Source organism: Astatotilapia calliptera, chromosome 12 (genome assembly GCF_900246225.1).
Source record: "Astatotilapia calliptera chromosome 12, fAstCal1.2, whole genome shotgun sequence".
In the NCBI taxonomy this organism is placed as follows: Eukaryota; Metazoa; Chordata; class Actinopteri; order Cichliformes; family Cichlidae; genus Astatotilapia; species Astatotilapia calliptera.
Window position 1 is genome coordinate 28,262,298 of NC_039313.1, and position 19,989 is coordinate 28,282,286.

Sequence of the window (19,989 nt, forward strand, 5' to 3'; positions counted from 1 at the left end):
CCAGCGCTGGAATAAATGAATCATTCTTCTGGTCACTAAACCAGAGCTTGTGACCACAGGTGAGGGTAGGAACCTGATGGGTAAATTAACAGCTCAGCTTTAATACTTGGCTTTTTACGTGGCTCTTTTTGCCATAACAGGTTGGTACTGTGGATGGTATACCAGTGAGCCCCTCAATACAATATGATACTTTAATTTAGGGCCCATGGCAAACAGTAAATGTATAAATAGTTCACTTTATGAAAAGTGTATAGGCAAAATTGAGTATTTTTAAATTTTCCCTTAGGGCAAGTTTGTATGTTTGAAAAGCAATAATAATAAAAGCGATGATGTGGCATCATTAGGAACAAACTTATTGAAAATGTCATAAAACTGTAATGATTAAAAAAATGTGAGATATGACAAAAAATCAATTAAATTAAATTCAGTTTTATTTATACAGCGCCAAATCACAAGAACAGTTGCCTCAAGGTACTATATTGCAAGGTAAAGATCCTACATAATACAGTGAAAACAGAGAAAACCCCAAAAATTATATGACCACCTATAAGCAAGCACTTGAGAAGGAAGAACTCCCTTTTGACAAAAACCTCCAGTAGAACCAGGCGCAGGGAGTGACAGCCATCTGTCGTGAACGGTTGGAGTGAGGGAAGGAAGACAGCACAAAGACAAGAACCAGAACCAGAGATTAAAAATAACTAATAATATAAAGAGGTGTATAAACACAGAGTTATTGAAAAAGGTGATTGAAGAAGATACACTAAGTGCATCATGGGAATCTTGAACCTGCATATTTGTTTAATATGCTCATTGAAGGACATATCCTGGTCAAAAATGACTCCAAGATTATCCTCACAGTGTTACTGGAGGCCAGAGTAGTTCCATCTAGAATAAGCATCTAGTTAGATACCATGTAACTACGATTTTTAGACCGAGCATCAAAAACCTCAGTTTTATCTGAATTTAGAAGCAGGAAATTAGAGGTCAACCACATCCTTATGTCTTTAACACATTCCTGTAGTTTAACTAATTTGTGTGTGTTATCTGGCTTCATGGATAGATAAAGTTGGGTTTCATCTGCAGAGCAGTGAAAATTTATGCTATGCCTTCTAATGATACTATAAGTATAGTATATTGGTAAAACATGTATAATGTAAACAGAATTGGTCCTAGCACAGAACCCTGTGGAACACCATAACTAGCCTTATTGTGTGAAGAGGACTCTCTAATCGCTGAAATAAAATATCGTCCACAGTATGGAACGCTGCACTAACGTCAAGCAGGAGAAGTCCACTGTCAGAGGTCATAAGAAGATCATTTATAACCTTCACTAAAGCTGTTTCTGTACTGTGATGGGCTCTGAAACCTGACTGATTAGCTCAAGAACAGTGCATAGGCAGCTTCATCGAATGGGTTTCCTTGGCCGAGTAGCTGAATTCAAGCCTATATTACCAAGCGCAACACAAAGTGTCAGATGACATTCTCTGAAATGAAAAATCATGCTTCTCTAGCAATCCAATGGAAAAGTCTCGGTTTGGCAGTTGCCAGGAGAATGGCACTATGCAACTGCATTTTGCCAAGTGTAAAGTTTAGTGGAGGGGGAATAAAGGCGTGGGGTTGTTTTTAAAGAGTTCAGCTCAGCCCTTTAGTTCCAGTGAAAGTAAGCATACCAAGACACTTTGGATATTTTCAAACTTTATGGCAACAGTTTGGGATGCCCCCTTCCTGTTCTAATTTAAGTGTGCATCAGTCCACAAAACTCTCAAATGGACTTCTGGAAGAAAGGTCAAAGATTCCCATAAACACACTCCTAAACCTTGTGGAAGGCCTTACCAAAAGAACTGAAACTACCACCCCACCCCACTAGGGTAGGGTGACATCTTATTAAACCTTATTGATTAGGAATGGGATATCATTTAAGTTCACATGTGTGTGAAATCAGATGAGCAAATACGTCAGGCAACACAGTGTACCTCTATAAACCAGCTACTGAAGCTATCTGTAGGATGGGAGATAAAGCTGGCAAAATGAGCAAGAGCCCATTTGTGGGGCTTTCATCTTGTGTAAATGCCACACTTAATTATATGTCTTTTCATTTCTATTTTGCACAGAAGTACAGGTTCACCAAAGTCAAGCAGTTTGTAACCTGCGCGTGACCATGGTTGTAAGGCAGTTTGCAAATGAAGGTCAGATGACATATTTTGACCCATTCGAACAACCTTGACCCATTGTATCAGTAACAGGAATAACACCTGAAGGTCACTACTGCCTGCAGGAAAGTGTGAACTCCTGCAGTGGTTTTTGTTTGCTTAGTTTTGAGTGTTGGAGAACAATGTACTGGTGTGTGTATGTGTGAAAGTGTCTGCGTATGCGTATGCACTAGAGGACAGTGTTATATTGTTTTGGAGCCTTGTGGTTGGGACAGAGCTAACACCTGAATGAACCTGTCACTGCAGACACATTGCTTTTTCAGCTCCAGCGATTACACTGCACCCAAACACACTGAACAATTTTTGGGTGGTGCTTTGTACATGTGTGTATGTGTAAGCGTGTGTGTGAAACAGGGAGAGGAGTGTGTTACTTGTGCACTGGCTGTGTGCAAGTGTCTGTGAGTGTGAGAGAGACAGGAATAGATAGCAAGAGTGACAGAGCGTTGTGTCTCAGAGTGTACATGTCTAAACTACTGCTGTGTGTTGGGTTTCACCCAGGAAAATATGAAATAGGGCTACTACTGTGTCCTTCGGGGTTTAATAATGAGTCATTTTGAGGAATATACACATGAACATGCATACATAGGGGATGGTAGACAATGGCAGTATTCAAAAATTCAAAGACATCAAAACCTTAATTCAAGTGAAAAACAGAGGATTGCTCCTGAATATTTCATATGCAGAAAACACTAATGGAATTGGACTTGATAGTTAAGAGGATGTTTCAAGTCCAAAGATATTGATATCATTACCTCATGCTGCATTTATATCATATTGGAGGAACAGTATTAGATTTACACATCAACATCTACCCATCCATCAGTCACTTCCTCAGTGCTTGTCCAGGGTTGTAGGGATCAGTTCTCATAAGGTGAGAGGTGAGCTACACCAAGAAAGGTCTGTTGCATAAATCTAGTCAGTTAGTATTAATTTTTAGACAGTATGTGGCATGGTGGTTAGCACTGGTATCTTACAGCAGAAAGGTTTTGGGGGGTTTTCTGTTTTTTGCTGTGTCTGCATGGATTTTCTCCAGTACTCCAGCTTCCTCCCATAGTCCAAAGACATGCAGTTGGTGGAATTAGTTAACTGGTGATTGTAAAGTGTCTGTAGGTGTAACTGGTTGTCTGTTTCTGCGTTAGCCATGCAACAAACTGGTGACCTGTCTAGTGTATACCCCACCTCTCCCATTATGTTAGCTTGGATAGGCTCCGTCAACAGTGAGTTGCATAAGTGGAAGATGATGCATAGAAGGATTGTGGAAAACACCAACATCAATTTAGCGGAAAAGCATATAGCACTGTGCAAAAGTCTTTAGCCACTCCTCACTTCTTTATATGTGGTAGGAAAATGAGAAATAGGTGCAGCAAGCTATTACAACTTCTGCAAAAATAAATAGGCTTCTGATGAGGCTTCAGTGAACAGTAGACAGATCAACTGAAGAGCTAGATGCATCTCTTAAATCCTGTGTCAGGTATAGCCTTCGACTGAAAATCAGTGAAAAAACAGCTAGTTTCCAGAAAAAGCCTTTGAAAGACCTTCAGAACACCTGAAGAATTAATACTCAAGACCATTTTAAACAATTACAAGAATGTCAGGCTTCTTGGAAGGAAAATACATGTAATGGGTTATAGTAGTACAGGATCTTTTTTTTTTTTTTTCTTTTTGCGCCCATCCCGTTTGGCTCTTTTGCCATCAGAATTGTTGTCTAAAGGCAAAGAAAGATGCCCAACGGATTTACTTTACCAAATTGACCATCCCGGCCTTGCCGTAATGGTCCATTTGATTCACCTTTTATTGTTTATTTTATTTTCACTTACTGAATACGGGACAGACTTGACTGGGGGAAAGAAGGGGAGAAAGAAAGAGGGAAAGAGAAACAGCTGAGAAGAGGGACGGGGGAGAAGGGCAAAAGACAAAAACCAACAGAATGAGCAGGAAATTTTTTAAAAAAAAATGCATATATCAATCACCTGGATCACCTGCTGAGAAAGAAAAAAGAAAACAAGCAGAAGAGAACAAGAGTAATATAATAAACAACATCACAATGATATATGGGAATATGACAGTAAATACTAAATATTAAACATTATTGTGCAGCACATAAGATCAACAGAACACAGTGTGCTTTGAGGTAGGAGCCAAAAAGGGTGTAGTTTGTGGGTGTGATCACCCGTGTGTACACCTGTGAGCATGGACGCGCTTGTTTTTTTTTTTTTTTTAAAAGGTTCCTTCATGTAATGATCTGCTAGAGGGTGTGGGGGGGCCACAGCCCCGTCCTCCAGGGCATGAAGCAGGTATGGAGGAGATCAAAACTCCAGACATCCAGAGGCCCCCAGAACACAAGAGACCAAGGAAGACCAACAGAGGGGCAGCCGCGCCACTGTCCCAGAAAGAGCTGAGGAGAGATGAGGGCTCACTCAGCAGCCGCGGAGCAGAAGCCAGGGGGAGTTGCAGTGACGCGCCCGTGAGCTCCGCCGGCAGCCAGCCGTGCCTGAGTGACCGAGCCCCAGGCCGAGAGGCCGGGGGCACCCCACCTCCGAAGTGTAGTACAGGATCTAAGGCTAAAACAGAGTTTGAAAGTCAATATTTCAAATGAAAACCAGGCTTCTTGAAGAACATCTGGAGCTCTTCTTTGGATGGTCACTGCATTTTGTGCCGAGATGATCTGACACCGCTTTAGTAATGTTGAGGTCTAGGCTCTGAGAATTATAGTCCATGATGGATAGTGTTCCACTTTGTCGTTTTTTTTTTTCTATCCAGGTATGCTTTCAATGCATTGGTAATATATTTAGGATCATCATCATGCTGAAAAATGAAACCATTACCAATCAGACGTTTTCCAGATGAAATCCCATGGTGGATTAAAATCTGACAGTACTTTTCTGTTTTCATAATTCCATCAGTTTTTACAAAATCCCCAACGCCACTGGTTGAGATGCAACCTCAAACCATGACAGAACTTTGAGCGTGTTTTACAGATATCTGTAGAAACTCACCATTGTGCAGTTCTTCTGATCTCCTACATAAATACTAATATATACAAAAAAGGTGAGTAAAAGTAAATCAGAAATTCCAATTTTCATTCAACATTCCATAAGGCCTGTTGCCACTGATTTTCTGTTCAGCACTTCTGTAACTGGGCATACCTCAGCTTTTTCTCCATGTTTCTCTTAATGGTTTAATTGAGAACTTTACTGATGAGGCTTCAGCAAGCAGTAGACAGATTAAGTGAAGGGACAGATGCATCTCTCAAGTCCTTGTCAGGCATAGCATTGGACTGAAAATCTGTGAAAAATCTGTGAAAGACCTTCAGAATGCCTAAAAAACTACTGCTCAACACCATCAAGTCAGGCTTCTTGGAAGCAGATTTCATGTAATGGCTTACACATGGTTTGCATGCAGGATAAGTTAAAAGCAGGATGAGTAATAAATAAAATTGTCCTGTTTCTAGACTATATGGTTCACTATATAGCAACTTTACTGTACAGACTTAGTACTAAGAAAGAAACCATTTTAGCTGTACTATGATGTTGTGTTAGGCTTGTTAAGAGACAAAGTAAGGCGGACAGATTTGCAGAGATAGATGAAACAAAAGCAGGTCAAGGGGAGCTGACACCCATCAGCTTTCTCTCCTTAATCTATCAGTGTAACACATCTCTTGCCCCATCTCCCTAGACACAATGACATGCCAGATATCACAGGCCCTCAGCAATTGGCTTTGTCATGGCCTTTAACCCATGCGGATCTGTGTGTGTGTGTGTGTGTGTGTGTGTGTGTGTGTGTGTGTGTGTGTGTGTGTGTGTGTGTGTGTGTGTGTGTGTGTGTGTAGTAGATGGTACTTTATAACACAAGCTCAAAAATTAATTTACAGCTGCTCTTTCTTTGTAATGTTCCACTAGCCACTGAACACATGTAAATCTGTGCTTGTGTTTGTGTGTTTGCTGAGGTTGGGTGTTAATAAAGACGAGAAACAGAGAATCCTTAAAAATAGAATTAGACATATAGCCACACAGAGAGTTTTCAGTTGTTAAAATGTAGATGAAATATCAGTTATTATCCTGTGAAATCATTGGCTCTGGTGTATTGCAAATGTTATCTCCAAAATGCAACCCAGGAAACCTTTTCTGTTCTACTTGCTATGAACCGTAAAGTGGGTATCTGTGACTTCTATCTCGATGCAGAAATTTACACACATATTACAGGTAGCTTTTCTATTTAATACAGGATATGTTTCTTTTGCTCTGTGTGTGACATCTTAAAGTGGGAAAAACACAGCATTTTATGACACTTTTGTTGTAGATTTTTTTTGTCGTTCATTTATCCCAACTCTGACCACAGTGTTCACTACTGACACTGACTTTCAGACACCACACTCTATTTCAAAGCTGGCTGAAGTCTAGAAGAAGAAGAAGATGCAAAGAATTTGTGTGGTGACAAATGATAGAATGGTCTGTAATTCACAGTAGCAGCAGGTAGAATCAGGATGTCTGACAGGCAAGGAAGCAAAGCAGGTAATGACAGTCTGAAAAGTTATAAGGGCATGATGTGCTGCAGGAATCCAAGTTGTCAAAATGACAGACACATTTCTGTGGATACAAATGAGGACATGAATCGGGATGTATGTGAAGAGAAGATTTCTTAAGTTGCAGTAGTTTCCCAGGTAGAAAGTTTTAAGTGAATCAGTTACTGATGCGCGCAATACCAAAAGTTTATTAATGGTTAGGTTAATCGGGTAAACTTTTTACATCAGTTTGTTCTCATCTCAAAGAGCAATTTAATACCACATTTTCAGATACCTAATGCTACACACTATTATGCAGTTGGGGCCCTGTGGCATTGGTACTGACATGCTATCTATGGCAATGTCAGCCACCAGGAGCCACGGTATCAATATTAGAGAGCCACAAATCTGAATTAGGAGGTTGAAGAGGTGTTAGTGACATATACTGGGAGTTCATTTTCTTTCTTTCTTTTTTTTGCAAAGTTGTTCAATTTTTCACCTTTTTCAACCGAAATTGTTCTTTTTTTTCTTACTTTTTAGGTTTAAGCACTGCAAACTACTTGTTGAGGTTTAGCACAACAACATGTTTTAGGTTAAAACACACACGCCTCCACAGCAATAACTGTGATGATTGACAAATAATGATTTAGGGGTTACAGACCCCTCCCTTAGCTCTGGGGCACATAAACCAAAGGACACCTTGTGCATAAATGAGCCACACCAGCAGCTGTGATAAACAGTGCTAAGCGATGATGTGGGAATTAGAAAAGGCTTGTCCGTCAAGGCAGTTATCCAAAGGGTGTACATTAAATATGCAGTTTTACTTTAAACAGTAGGATCTCGAGCAAGTTTGTAAGACTTAAAACCTGCTCAGCTAAGATGTGTACCCCATAATGAGGTTCTGTTCTGATATGATATGGAGTTTCTGATAATGACATTGCTTTGTATTAAACACTGTTTTTCTTTGTTCCTTAAAACATTTGGTCATTATCATTGTCATAAACAGTGGTAGTAGTGTTTGTTCAGTGTCAGGAATTGTGACTGGCTCAAGGGTACCCATTCTGAATATTTTAAAGAACAAATAAATTATTCTACCATATAAAAATAATAACTGTAATCTACGTATTATATTGGTCTCCACTGCCTTTGTGTTAGTATGTTAGTGATGTCTAAATCCATAGAGCATCCTATAAAGACAGCAAATATTTCTAATATCTCTAACATCTCTAACCACTGTTTGTCTTTGCAGTTTAGAAAGTCCTTCCTATGAGGTGATGCAGCTCGACTTTGAGGTGGATAACGTGATTAACCTGGTGCCAACCCAGACTCTACACTGGAGCGTTGAATACCCAGCTGGCACACAGACAACTTCCAGGCAAACAGAGAAAGTTTCACACCTCTATATCAGCAGCGCCGACATACAGGGCATCGTACCACTGGCTGAGGTAAGGGATGATTTGATAGATGAGTACAGATATAGATATCTATGAGCATACATATTGACATTCCCAGCAGCACACACTTGTTACATTTGCTGGAATAGACTTAATTTTTCCCTCCATTTCCCTCCTCCTTCTAACATTCTTGCTGACACCCCCAGCCACCTCCTTCCTCTAGGGTGATCAAAGCTGGAAAGGTCAACTTGTTTACCCCCTCCTGTTGCTACAAGCCTCCCGGTCTCGCTCTCTCACTCTCTCTCTCTCCCATCTTCTTAGACAGACACACAGCAGTTTTCTTTCCTCACAGGTTTCAAAATAATAAGCAGCCTCACAAGCAGTCATGCAGATTGACAGACTGACATAGAGTCACTCACACAGACCTTGTAATAACAATCATTGCCTAAAATTCACAGATGCCCTTACTTTCACTTCCCTATTGTATCCTGTAGGTGTCCTTCCTTGTAATAATTAAATACAAAGGCTGCCCTTTATACATATGTAAATTGAGTTCAGTTCAGTTTTGTTTATATAATGCCAAATCACAACAACATTCACCTCAAGGCACTTTCTATTCTAAGGTGAAGACCCTTCAATAATACAGAGGAAACTCTAAAAAATCTAAAGCACATGGCGACAGTGGGAAGGAAAAACAACCCTTTAACAGGAAAAAATATCTGGCATCTGCCTGATGCCTTTATTGGTGTTTATTGGACTGGTGGTCCTCTGCCATGACCATTTGGAGTTGAGGGGAAAACCTTCCATGTTCTTAGACTTTAAAAAGCACTGACATTAGCAACAAGTCTTCAGAACAAAACCAAAGGATTAAAAATAGGCATTTATTTATTTACTATACACTTGGAAAATGAGAGGAAATAATCTAATGCTAATAACATATTGGCACTGTAAATTAGCTGTAGTGGGCAGCAGGCCATACTAGGCAGCAAATTTGAAAGATCATAGCAAATGTTACACAAATACTTTAATTAAACTCTTAATTAAACCTTTTATGGGGTCCAGTCAAAAACGGCCAAGCACTATTCCATTCATCCATCCATCTTCTTTTGCTTATTTGCATATCTTTTGATATGCAAGCCTATCCCTACGGAAGCGTAGAGCTGCCACCCAGGCAAAAGAAAAATACAAGTGTATCACGTTATAACGTGAAAGGTTTATTGTTCTAACAAGATACTTTTCCTGTTTGTACAATATACTATCATGTTTGTACAATATACTTTTCACGTTTGAACAACATAATATCACGTTATTACAATATACATAATTATCACGTTCGTACAATATAGGATCACGTTCGTACAATATAGGATCACGTTCGTACAATATAGGATCACGTTCGTACAATATAGGATCACGTTCGTACAATATAAATATTATATTGTACGAACGTGATAATTATGTATATTGTAATAACGTGATATTATGTTGTTCAAACGTGAAAAGTATATTGTACAAACATGATAGTATATTGTACAAACAGGAAAAGTATCTTGTTAGAACAATAAACCTTTCACCTTATAACGTGATACACTTGTATTTTTCTTTTGCCTGGGTGGCAGCTCTACGCTTCCGTATATCCCAGCTTGCATAGGGTGCGATGCAGGGTATAGCCTGGAGAGGTCGCCAGTTAATCTCAGGGCCAGCACTAATTGATGCATCCATCCATTTTATTTTGCTTATCTAAATCAGGGTCGTGGGCCATGAAGCCTGTCCCAGCTGCTATGCAAGAGCCAGTGTGGTTCCAGCACTAATTCAAATTCTGTTAAATAATATGATATGTTTAATTTACATTTAATTATAATTTTTAAACTTTTGTTGTTTTTTTTGTTGTTGTTTTTTTTTGTTGCTTGCATTATTTATTTGAGTCTTCGTTGAGTTCTTTGAGATTTATAAGTACAAGGAAATGAACAAAAATAGTTACAGTGTATAAAACATATCTATTTGGAGAAGTAAAACAAATTTCACCGTAAATGAGTAAAATGATCTTTTACTCTTTAGTACTGTAGATTTGGTGCATACAGAGAGAGACAGAGAGAGAAAGAAAAAGACTCATAAAGTTAAATTTAAAACTGTCTGCCTGCAACATTTCTATTAAGACAAAATATCCCTATTACAACATACACTGGAAAGCCCAAACAGCTCTGGCTAAAGCAACCAAGAACCCTTAGGCTAAAAAGCGAGGCGGGGAATGCTTTTCAAAATGCTCCTAGTTCCATTACCACTGAGGTAGAGCTAATCTGCCCTGATAGCCCTCCTTCAAACAGCAAAGCCCTAGTGACAAAACCCAATTTTGTTCAGGTCTCTGCACCCCCTGTCTTTTTCACACACTGCAAAAAGCAAGCTTGAAACCATCATTTCGAATAGCAGGGCTGTTGGGATTTTGCTTTGCTCAGTGTGAATGGAACGTCAGGATGAGCTACAGCTTCTGACACTCTACACTTTATAACATAACCGAAGATTTTTTATCACTGTTATTATTAGAGTGATGGATATTTACTTATATGAAATTTACATTAAACATAAATGACATTACTACATGTTTTATTACAAAAAGAGTCAATATTTCTATTGGATAATACAAGGCTTCCTTTTTGGGTTGGGTTTTTTTTGCCCCCGATTGTATCATAATAAATATATATAATTTAGAATTCATTCATGTATATAATTCATATATAATTCAGCTTTTGTGAACATAAATTAGGTGTTGTGGGAATGAAAAGCAAAATTATTTTATGCCTTTATAATGTGTTATAAGTGCAAAACTGCAAAAGTTGGTCATTTTAGTTGATTGCTGGGTTGTTGCTATACGCAACATAATGATGGCATAATGACTGACATGGGTGTACAAATGTTTGGTTCAGTTCATTTTAAAAAACATGATTTGTATTTATAGCCATATTTTTTATGGTGGTCCTATCATTATTATTATTGTGAATATAAAAACTATACTGTATACTGCAGCAAAAAATGTAACTTTTTTTTTTAAATCTGATAAATAAATGCTTTAAATGACTAAATTATTAGAGAATTCTACATTAAAAAAAATCCTTGGAAGGTTATAAAACGGAAACACACAATTGTCTGGTGTTTAGTTAGGGTCATTTAATCTCAAATTAGCCAAATTAGCTCCGAACATTGAGCACCTGAAAACAACCCATTCTTTTACAAATGTTTGTACTACCAGTCTGCATCCCAAGGTTTTTGGTGCGTTTATACATTTGTGGTCGTGGACGTGATTGGAACGTCTGAATTTCTATGAGTTAGATGGGTGAGTGAGTACTTTTGGCAAGATGGTGTGTATTAAAATGGTTGTTAAATTCCAGCATCATACATTTAGCTCTTTGAGATATCCATGTTCAAAAACTGCCTCAGATTTCAATGTGCAAAAAAGTGGACTGACCATTTTTGAAAAATATATATATCTTTGTTTTGATACATGAAACTAAAATTTGATAACTTTGAAACATAAAAATGTTATGCAAATTGGAGATGGTCAAGTATACGGCCTGTTTTGATTTCAGACACAACAACCTGTTGTTGTGATTAGAAGTTATCAACATGACTAAGAATGATTATATGTAACTGAAGCAGTTTTCTAATTGCCTCCAGCATTACATGGATAAAAAAATACATCTGTTGTCTCTGTCACTCCTAACTCCTAGTTACACACACAAAGAAATGTATTTGTATCCACACATGGGCACAGACATTTTTTCTTTCCCTCCCTCTATCTCTCTTTCGCCCCTCTCCTTAGGTAAAAGCATCAAAATGGCTGCTATTACGAGCCATTTGGGCTTCCAAATTTGTTTACCAGAACTCCTGACCAGGTCTTGATTGCTGGTTGGTTATTTAAGGTGACTTTCACTGAGAGGGGTCTTACCAGAGCCAAGATGAAAGCTCCAACTTTTCTGGGTTTTCTTGGAGAGAAGGAATGATAAAAGAATAAAATTATGAGCTGCTAGTGAATCTTCAAAAAGAGCTGGATGAAAATGCTTTCACACTATCATCTATCCTTTTTTTCTATCCACATCTCGAAAACATGAAATCCTTCTCACAGCTGTTTAAACAGCCTAAAAGCTAAATATGATGTAACCTTTCATCACAAGCACTCTAGACTGACCTTAAAGCATAATTTCCTAGCCATTTGTTTGGTTGATTTAACTCCACTTTATCCATCTTCTACCAGCCTCCAAATCAAAAGTCAGCTTATCAACAGGTCTGATGTGATAGTGCAGTGTATTCTATTTTACAAGGCAGCAATGAAAAACAGAGCCCTGGCTGTCATTACCAAAGCCCTCTCCGACATTTTCCTCCTAATTCCATATATCCATTACGGTTCTGGTCTGTTGCCTGAGCTGGAAAGAAAGAGGTCCTCTTCAGGAAACGATGGATTATTAGGAGTAATTTATCTCCTGTAGGGGTGGAAAAATTGGTTTCATCTTTTACAGAGGAGAGGTGACTGGGGCAGAAACAGTTGTTAGGGAAAGAAGAGTGACAAAAGAGAGCTATGTAGAAATAGAGACAGAATGGCAGAAATTAGCAACAAAAATTGGGATTCAATTTAAGACAGTTAGCATTTGTCTAGCAAAAGATTGGCATTGATTTCTGCCAACGGTTAGATCAAGAACAAAACACAGATTAATATTAACTAAGCAATTTACAATACCTTGTAATCCAATGCCAAAAAACGGGAACAAATCCAATTCCTGTCACTGACTTCTCAAACAAACCGTCCATCATAAAATTCGCAGAGCATTTGCTGAATAGGAGCAAAGAGGACTTTGAATTTATTGCCTAAGGAGAACAGCAGGGTGGAGGAAAAGAACTGCAAAGAACCCTGAAAACTCTGAATAGTGAATATGTGAATTTCCTATTTTGAAAAGTGGGTTGTCATACTTGAATGGACCCACAGTGACGGCCAATGGTGGCCTTTATTTGTCCCAGACAGTCCTCTCAAATCTGACGGTGAAAATTTTTCTGAAGAATATGGGCAATAAACCCGTTAAAGCTTAGATTAGGATGTAGTAACACACACTGCGTTCACATTTTAAGACAGTCAATTCACCGCCTATTGCCTCATGTAAGTAACTTTGGCAATTGTGCTATTTGCATTAAATCCATATGTTTTGTCCCACTATATGAATTTCAGATGATATTCACTTTAGGTGGTAATATCAAAAAGTGTGATAAGAACCATACACGATGTCTGTATGTCATGACATGGGTTGTAAGAAAGGAGTTGTATCTGCTGTTTTATCTGAAGTGTATTGGATGCATAACCTAATTGCTATGAATTAAAAGATGGCACTGAAGACTTCAGTTATAAAATGTCCAAATGAAATAAGCCTTAAATACCTTTTTGAAGCTTTTTGAAGTGTAAGTCAACATAAGTCTTAGTTTCTGCACTTGTTTACTTGAGGATCTCAGAGAAAACATATCTGAAATAGCTGCAAAGTTTGACTGCACATTGTTATTATTCCAACCAAAATGTCCTGGTGAAGGTGAAGAAAGGATATCAAATCACGGGAGAGATTTGAAACAGAGAAGAATTTTTCAAATTCTAACATACAATGTATACGGTGTAGCATGTTTATTATAGTCCATATAATGTCTATATGTTATACAGACGTTCAGTACTTTTGTCCATATAGTGTATACGGATAAAACATTGTGATCATACACCATATGGGAAACAGTACTGAACTATATACACATTATAGCATGAGGTGCCATAGCATGGAAACCCACGCCATGATGCTCCCGCTGGACAGTTGTTATGCTGATGTTAATACCAGAGGAGGTTTGGGGCTCTGCAGTAATCGAGTTACCAGAGCATTGTGAACTTTTACGCATTATGGACTTCACAGCATTCAACGACTCCAATCTGTAACTGGTGACACCTCAGTTAGATTAAGAAGTGTGAGCAAAACATTTTGCCCATATTGTGTACAAACAGTGCAAACTAAAAACAGGGTGTAGCTGAGAATGATGGGATGCCATGTATCTTGCAAGTGACTGGTCAGAAAGTACAGGCATATAACCGCTGAGCTGATGGTGCCACTAGTAAAAACCTTAGAGGATACTCATAGTGATTCTAATTCATTTTAAGAAGTGCACCAATACCAAAACCAAATATGATGATATCCAATAGTTTTCAGTATTTCTCTCAAAACCACGTCACTAATACAAAAGTGTCATTAACAGGATAAACTGTCTCATAACATGAACGTCTTTGCCATAGTGTTTGAAATGGCCAAGTTTCATTAGCAATGACTGCATTGCATTGTATGTTTTTTGGATGAACTACTGTAAAAATATAGAAGTAAAGAGAAAAATAGGGACAAAGAACCCTATTTCGTTACTTAGGAGAAAACAAAATGAAAAGGAATGTCAGAGTGGGCCTACTATACCTTCCTATAGAGTTGTTTTATAAGCTAAAAATAATTGAACCATAATAACGTTGTTTTATGCTCTCCGCAGGTGTCATTACACACTTCAGCAGAGTGGTTTCAGAGGGAAAGAAATCTGCACATGCATTCACAATAATGCTTTTGTATCTGATGCTTTGTGCATACATTTATTTCTTTATTATGTGAAGAAAAGGGTAGTGAATAAATGTTTTTTGTTCCCATTGTCTTCTTTTGGGATTAAGTAGTTTATATTTCATCCACCCCTCTTTTCCCCTCTTTTCTCCTCCATCTCACCTCATTTTTCATTATTCCCACCCTTCCTTCTGTTTCTGTGTCCCCCTATCTGGTCTTCATTACTATCCTCTGTCTATTTCTCCACTGAGTTTCACCTCTCTCTGAGGCTTTGCTATGTAATTAATTCTTAATTAGAACACTTGTTTATCTTTGTTGCTTAAAGATGCGCTCATGTGTGTATGTGTGCATGTGCAGACCTCTTAGCAGAGCAGTTATGCTAAGTGGCTTCTTAATTTGCCTCCTCTTATTGGTTCCCTGTAAGAGGAAGTTAGTAAGTGGGAAGAAGACACTGAAAAGTCAATAATCTTTTGATGAAATCTCGCACACACCACCACCACATTGCTTTCAAACTCAGTTTTACTATTTTCATGGTGTATAAGTTTATTAACAGCTGCATTTTCATGCCTATTTCCCAATTCCAGTCCTCTATACATTATATATAGCTTTTTGTCTGTTTATACTAATAGCAACACACAGTAAAATCAATCGAATAGAGTAAGACAAATAAAGATTTGATCCCTTCTATAGTTCTACTGAACAGTCCCTGATTTTATATTAGTTTTGTTTTAATGGAGAGATACAGAAAATCGACCGAAAATCCAGGAGAAACATATTACATGCACTGTACATAAAATGTATACGTTGATTTGCATGTCACTGTGTGAAACAAGTATTTGATCCCCTAAAATATGACTTAATACTTGATGAAGAAAACGTTGTTGATAAACACAGCAGTGAGGTATTTTCTCATAGTTTTGCACACATCTCGGGAGGGATTTTGGTCCATTTCTCTTTACAGAAACTCTTGAAATTCAGGTTTCACAGCTGCTACTTAGTAACTCGAAGCTTCGGCTCCCTCTACAGATTGTCTATAGGATTGAGGTCTGGAAATTGACATGGCCATTCCATTACCTTAATGTGCTTCTTCTTTAGCCATTCCTTTGTTGTCTTGGCGGTATGTTTTGGACCATTGCATGGTGGACGACCCATCTTCAGTGTATTAGCTTAGGGAATGAGGTTCTTATCCAAGATTTTATAGTGAAGTTGTACTGTACCCTTAGCAAAAAAAAAAAAAAAAAAAGGATAATGTATCCAGCTCCACTTGACTGTGCGGATGGTGTTCTTTGGGTCATACTTACATACTTAGGATTTCTTTTCCTCTAAACACGATGGGTTGAGTTATTGCCAAAGAGCTCAATTTTGGTTTCATCTTACCACAGCACTTTCTCCCAAGCCTTCTCTGAATTATTTAGGTCCTCACTGGCAAACATAAGACAGGCCTGTACATCTGCTTTCTTGAACAGGGGGACTTTTGTCATTGCTGCATTATGACAGAGTGTGTTACCAATTGTGTGCTTGGTGACTGTGGTCTAACCTGCCTTCAGATCATTTACAAGCTCCTCTAGTAGTTTCGGGTTGACCCACAACCTTTGTCATGTTCATCTTCACACATCATGAGACAAGATTATGCATGGAGCTCCTGGCCATAGGCAACTGGTGGTCATTTTATATTTCTTCGATTTCCAAATAACCACATCAACAGTTGTCACCTTCTCACCAAGCTTCTTGCTGACAGTGTTGTAACCTATTCCAGCATTGTACAGGTGTACAATCTAATCTCTAAAGTCTTTTGACATCTCTTTGGTTCGTGGAGTTGAGATACATTTTTTTAAGAAAACTCTACTAATGGATAATTTAAATAAAATAAAGCTAATTTAAGAGATAAGGACAGATAGATTCCCTCATTTTCATAAAACAATTTAATAGGATTTGAAAATAGATATTTTAACTAATTAACCCAAATATTCTTGTTCTTAATCTCTTGTGCTGCTGTCTCTCAAGGTTGCAGAAAATCTAGCAAATCTTCATCGCCAAACCCCAACACACCCTCACAAACTTGTCTTCAGTCACAGTATTTGCTTGTTAGCAGCCTTCAAACTCCCAATTAATCAACACATATGACACATTTTATGTGCGTGTGTGAATGTGTATGTATTTGGGTCACTGAGAACTTGCGTGTCCTGGGCTGCAGGTTCATTTCCATACCGAGCGGCTGTGGTTCAGTCCAATCAGTCAACAAGAAAACCAGGAAGAGGGAGGTTGGGGGGACGGTATGGACATATGTGTGTGGGTGGTTTTGGTGTGTTTAAAGAGAGAAAAATAAGCAAGTTAGGAAATGACAAAAACTATAAGGCTTGAGGAGGGCCTACCATTACTTTCTTACAAAATGTAAAAAGAAAAAGAAAGTAGATGCATGCAATGTCAATGAAACAAGCTTCGTGCAGACACTTTTGCTCCAGGCAGTATGTATTAAGAAGAAGAAGCATTTGCTCTTCTTTAAATTTTTTAGTTCGCAAGACATTCACTTGATATAATGCAGCTACAAGAGAAACCCTTTCCACGCATTGAATGTTTTTGCAGTTATGTTGCAGAAAATTCTTTATGATCCTAAGAATGATCTTTTCACAGACTTACAAAAAAGGTCACTGGTGATAGTCATACTGGCATTTACGGACGAGGCTTGTGTGCCCATACACAGACTTTAATTCTTTTGATGAATTACGACATCTTCAACCCTAATGCGTATGTAAGCCGTTGTTTGTACATGCAGCATTTCATTTCACATGAATACTCAGTCGTGTCCTTTTTGTTCTGGTTAAGAACATGAAAGGGCTCACTAGTTCAAAGTAAGCTGCTGGGCCAAACAGGAGTCATTCAAGTTCAAAAGAAGAAGCAAGGAAAGCAAAAGAATAATTTCACTATAGTTTCATCAAGTATCCCCGTAACACTTTTGTATTTTTCCTTCCTTATGATGTATGTCACACATAATCTTAAGAGAGAGGAAAAAGTAGCATCATCCAGTGTAATCTGTGGATGGAATGAACACCTGGATGAAATCCACTGAAATGCACAAGGGTTGTGATATAATAATGAGCCTACTCCTGCTAGAGCAGGGAGACAAATTGGAGTAGACAAAAAGCTTTCAGTTTCTAACAAGATGTGATGATTTGACTTCTGCTTTCTGTTTTTTATGAACCGAATCAAAAGCTGAAGAACAACCTCCTTCATGCTCAGTTACGTATAATACCACCCGTGAGTTGCTCAGCCCAACCACATTATCCTAATGGGCCACTAAACCAGCTATACCAGAGCAATATGGGCTGGGACGCTGTGCTCAAGTATACATGAGGACATCTGATGCCTAGCCAATTATGAAAGTTATAATAAATTGGGAATGAAACAACTTTGCAGGAGAGAAAACAATAAAAATGAGCTACATAAGAAATATCATTGCAATGGAGTAGTTATGTGGAAATCTCCCTCACCTAAAATTAGCCTAGTTAGGTTTAAGCACAATTGATGGAAATGATGGATGCATTGATAGGACTGCAGAGACAGAGGAACATAAGAAGAAAAAGTAGGAGGAGAGCTGTAAAATGGGTGCGGGAAAAAAGGGTGAGAGAGTGGTGGGGTAGAGGGTTAAAGTGACAGACATAAACATGAAAGCCAATATGGGAAAATGGTTGAGGGTTTAAGTAATTGAAAGAAACAAAAAAGAAGAAGACAAAGAGAGAGAAGGAAAGGAGCAAAGAAGGATGTAGCATGAGAGGAAATTACACACACTAATGGCAAAAGCGGGCACCAGAAGGAGTGAAAGTGAGAGTGTTGTGGCGGGGAAAAGATGGAGAAAAAGAAGAGGGCCCAGCGGAGGTGCAGAGCACCGTGTAAGAGTCCCTTGGAAGTTATGGGTAGTACAAGAGGAAGAGAAGAATGAGTGAGAGGCACAGGGAAAGAAAGATAGAGAGAGAGGAGATGAGAGCAGGGCAGTTCTAATGCAATTAGGGGTCTGGAAATTGAAAGTACAATTCTCTCTGGGATCTTTGCAAGAGTGGTGTGTGTGTGTGTGTGTGTGTGTGTGTGTGTGTGTGTGTGTGTGTGTGTGTGTGTGTGTGTGTGTGTGTGTGTGTGTGTGAAAGTGAGTGAGAGAGAGAGAGCGAGAGAGGTTGAATGGGCTGTTAGCTTTCATATCTACCAAATGTCTTCATCCCTCCTCCCTCCTGCTCTATCTCTTCATCTCTCCCTCTCTCCCTCTGACTCCTCAAAATCACTCTTTTATTTTACAGTCCCCTCCCTCCATTTAATTTCTTTTCGTTCCTTATCCCCCTCTTCTTTCCTGCTTCCACTCTCTCTGTCTCCATCCCTGGCTCCAACCATCTATTTCTGTACCTCTCTCTTTTCCTCTTCATCTCTCTCTCTGCATTTTCATTTCATTAATTTGTGAAGAGGAAACGAAAATGTCAGCTGCTTTTTACATTTATATTTTGTATCTCAGACATTAAGCTGATGCGCTCCTCCATAACAACCTATCCTAAGAGCCAGAGTTGTAGAGCTTTAAATCTCAAGATCACAACAACTTAAACTTCAAATTTAAGGAGTATTATGTTTTATGTTATTAAAACACACCGAAATATAATAATTGTATAATATAATACTATTATTTTTTCTGAAATAAATAAACTGTACAGTACATAGACACCTATATAGGGCTTTAAAAAGTCTTAATGATAGTCAACTGTGAAAAGGAAGAAACTGGCAATCTTTTGGGTTGATTTAATTATATTATTCTTCACAGTTAAAGTCATAAACACAAACACCAGTGTCTCCATCTAATTACCTGGTCTAATTACCTGTGTGCATAATTACCACTGGCAAATATAAACACTATCCCCAAGAAGACTATTCGCCCCATTACCACTTGAGTCCTCTGCATAGGTGAACTCACTTTGGAGTAAGCGTTTTTGTAAGTGTTTGCCCATAGATTCAACCTTTGCTTACCATGCTTGCAGTGTGACAGGAAGAAAGTAGTTTAGGTGTGTGCTAATTGCCCCAGAAACAGAATGATTGACTCTCAGATAGTCTCATAGGCTTGTTAGTATCCAATTAGTAGCTGCAATTAGTGTCAGGTTTGTGAGACAGCCTGACACTGGCCACAGAGGCGAATAGGTTAAGATTCAGCTTGATTCACCAGAGATAGGCATTATAAAACAGAGAACATGCAGTAATGAGTTACCAAGTACCTTGAATCTAATTGTCATAGCAGATTATCACCTGATGTTCTT

At 38.5% G+C, this 19,989-nt stretch overlaps 1 protein-coding gene across 1 annotated transcript in view; it reads left to right on the forward strand.

Annotated features, from left to right (window-relative positions):
* The window catches only part of LOC113033269 (transmembrane protein 132C), a 293,196-nt gene that overhangs the window by 193,659 nt on the left and 79,548 nt on the right, over positions 1–19,989 (forward strand). The window contains exon 5 of the mRNA XM_026186903.1: positions 7,961–8,156. Within this exon, the coding sequence (XP_026042688.1) occupies positions 7,961–8,156 (196 nt within the window). The remainder of the gene's footprint in view (positions 1–7,960; positions 8,157–19,989) is intronic.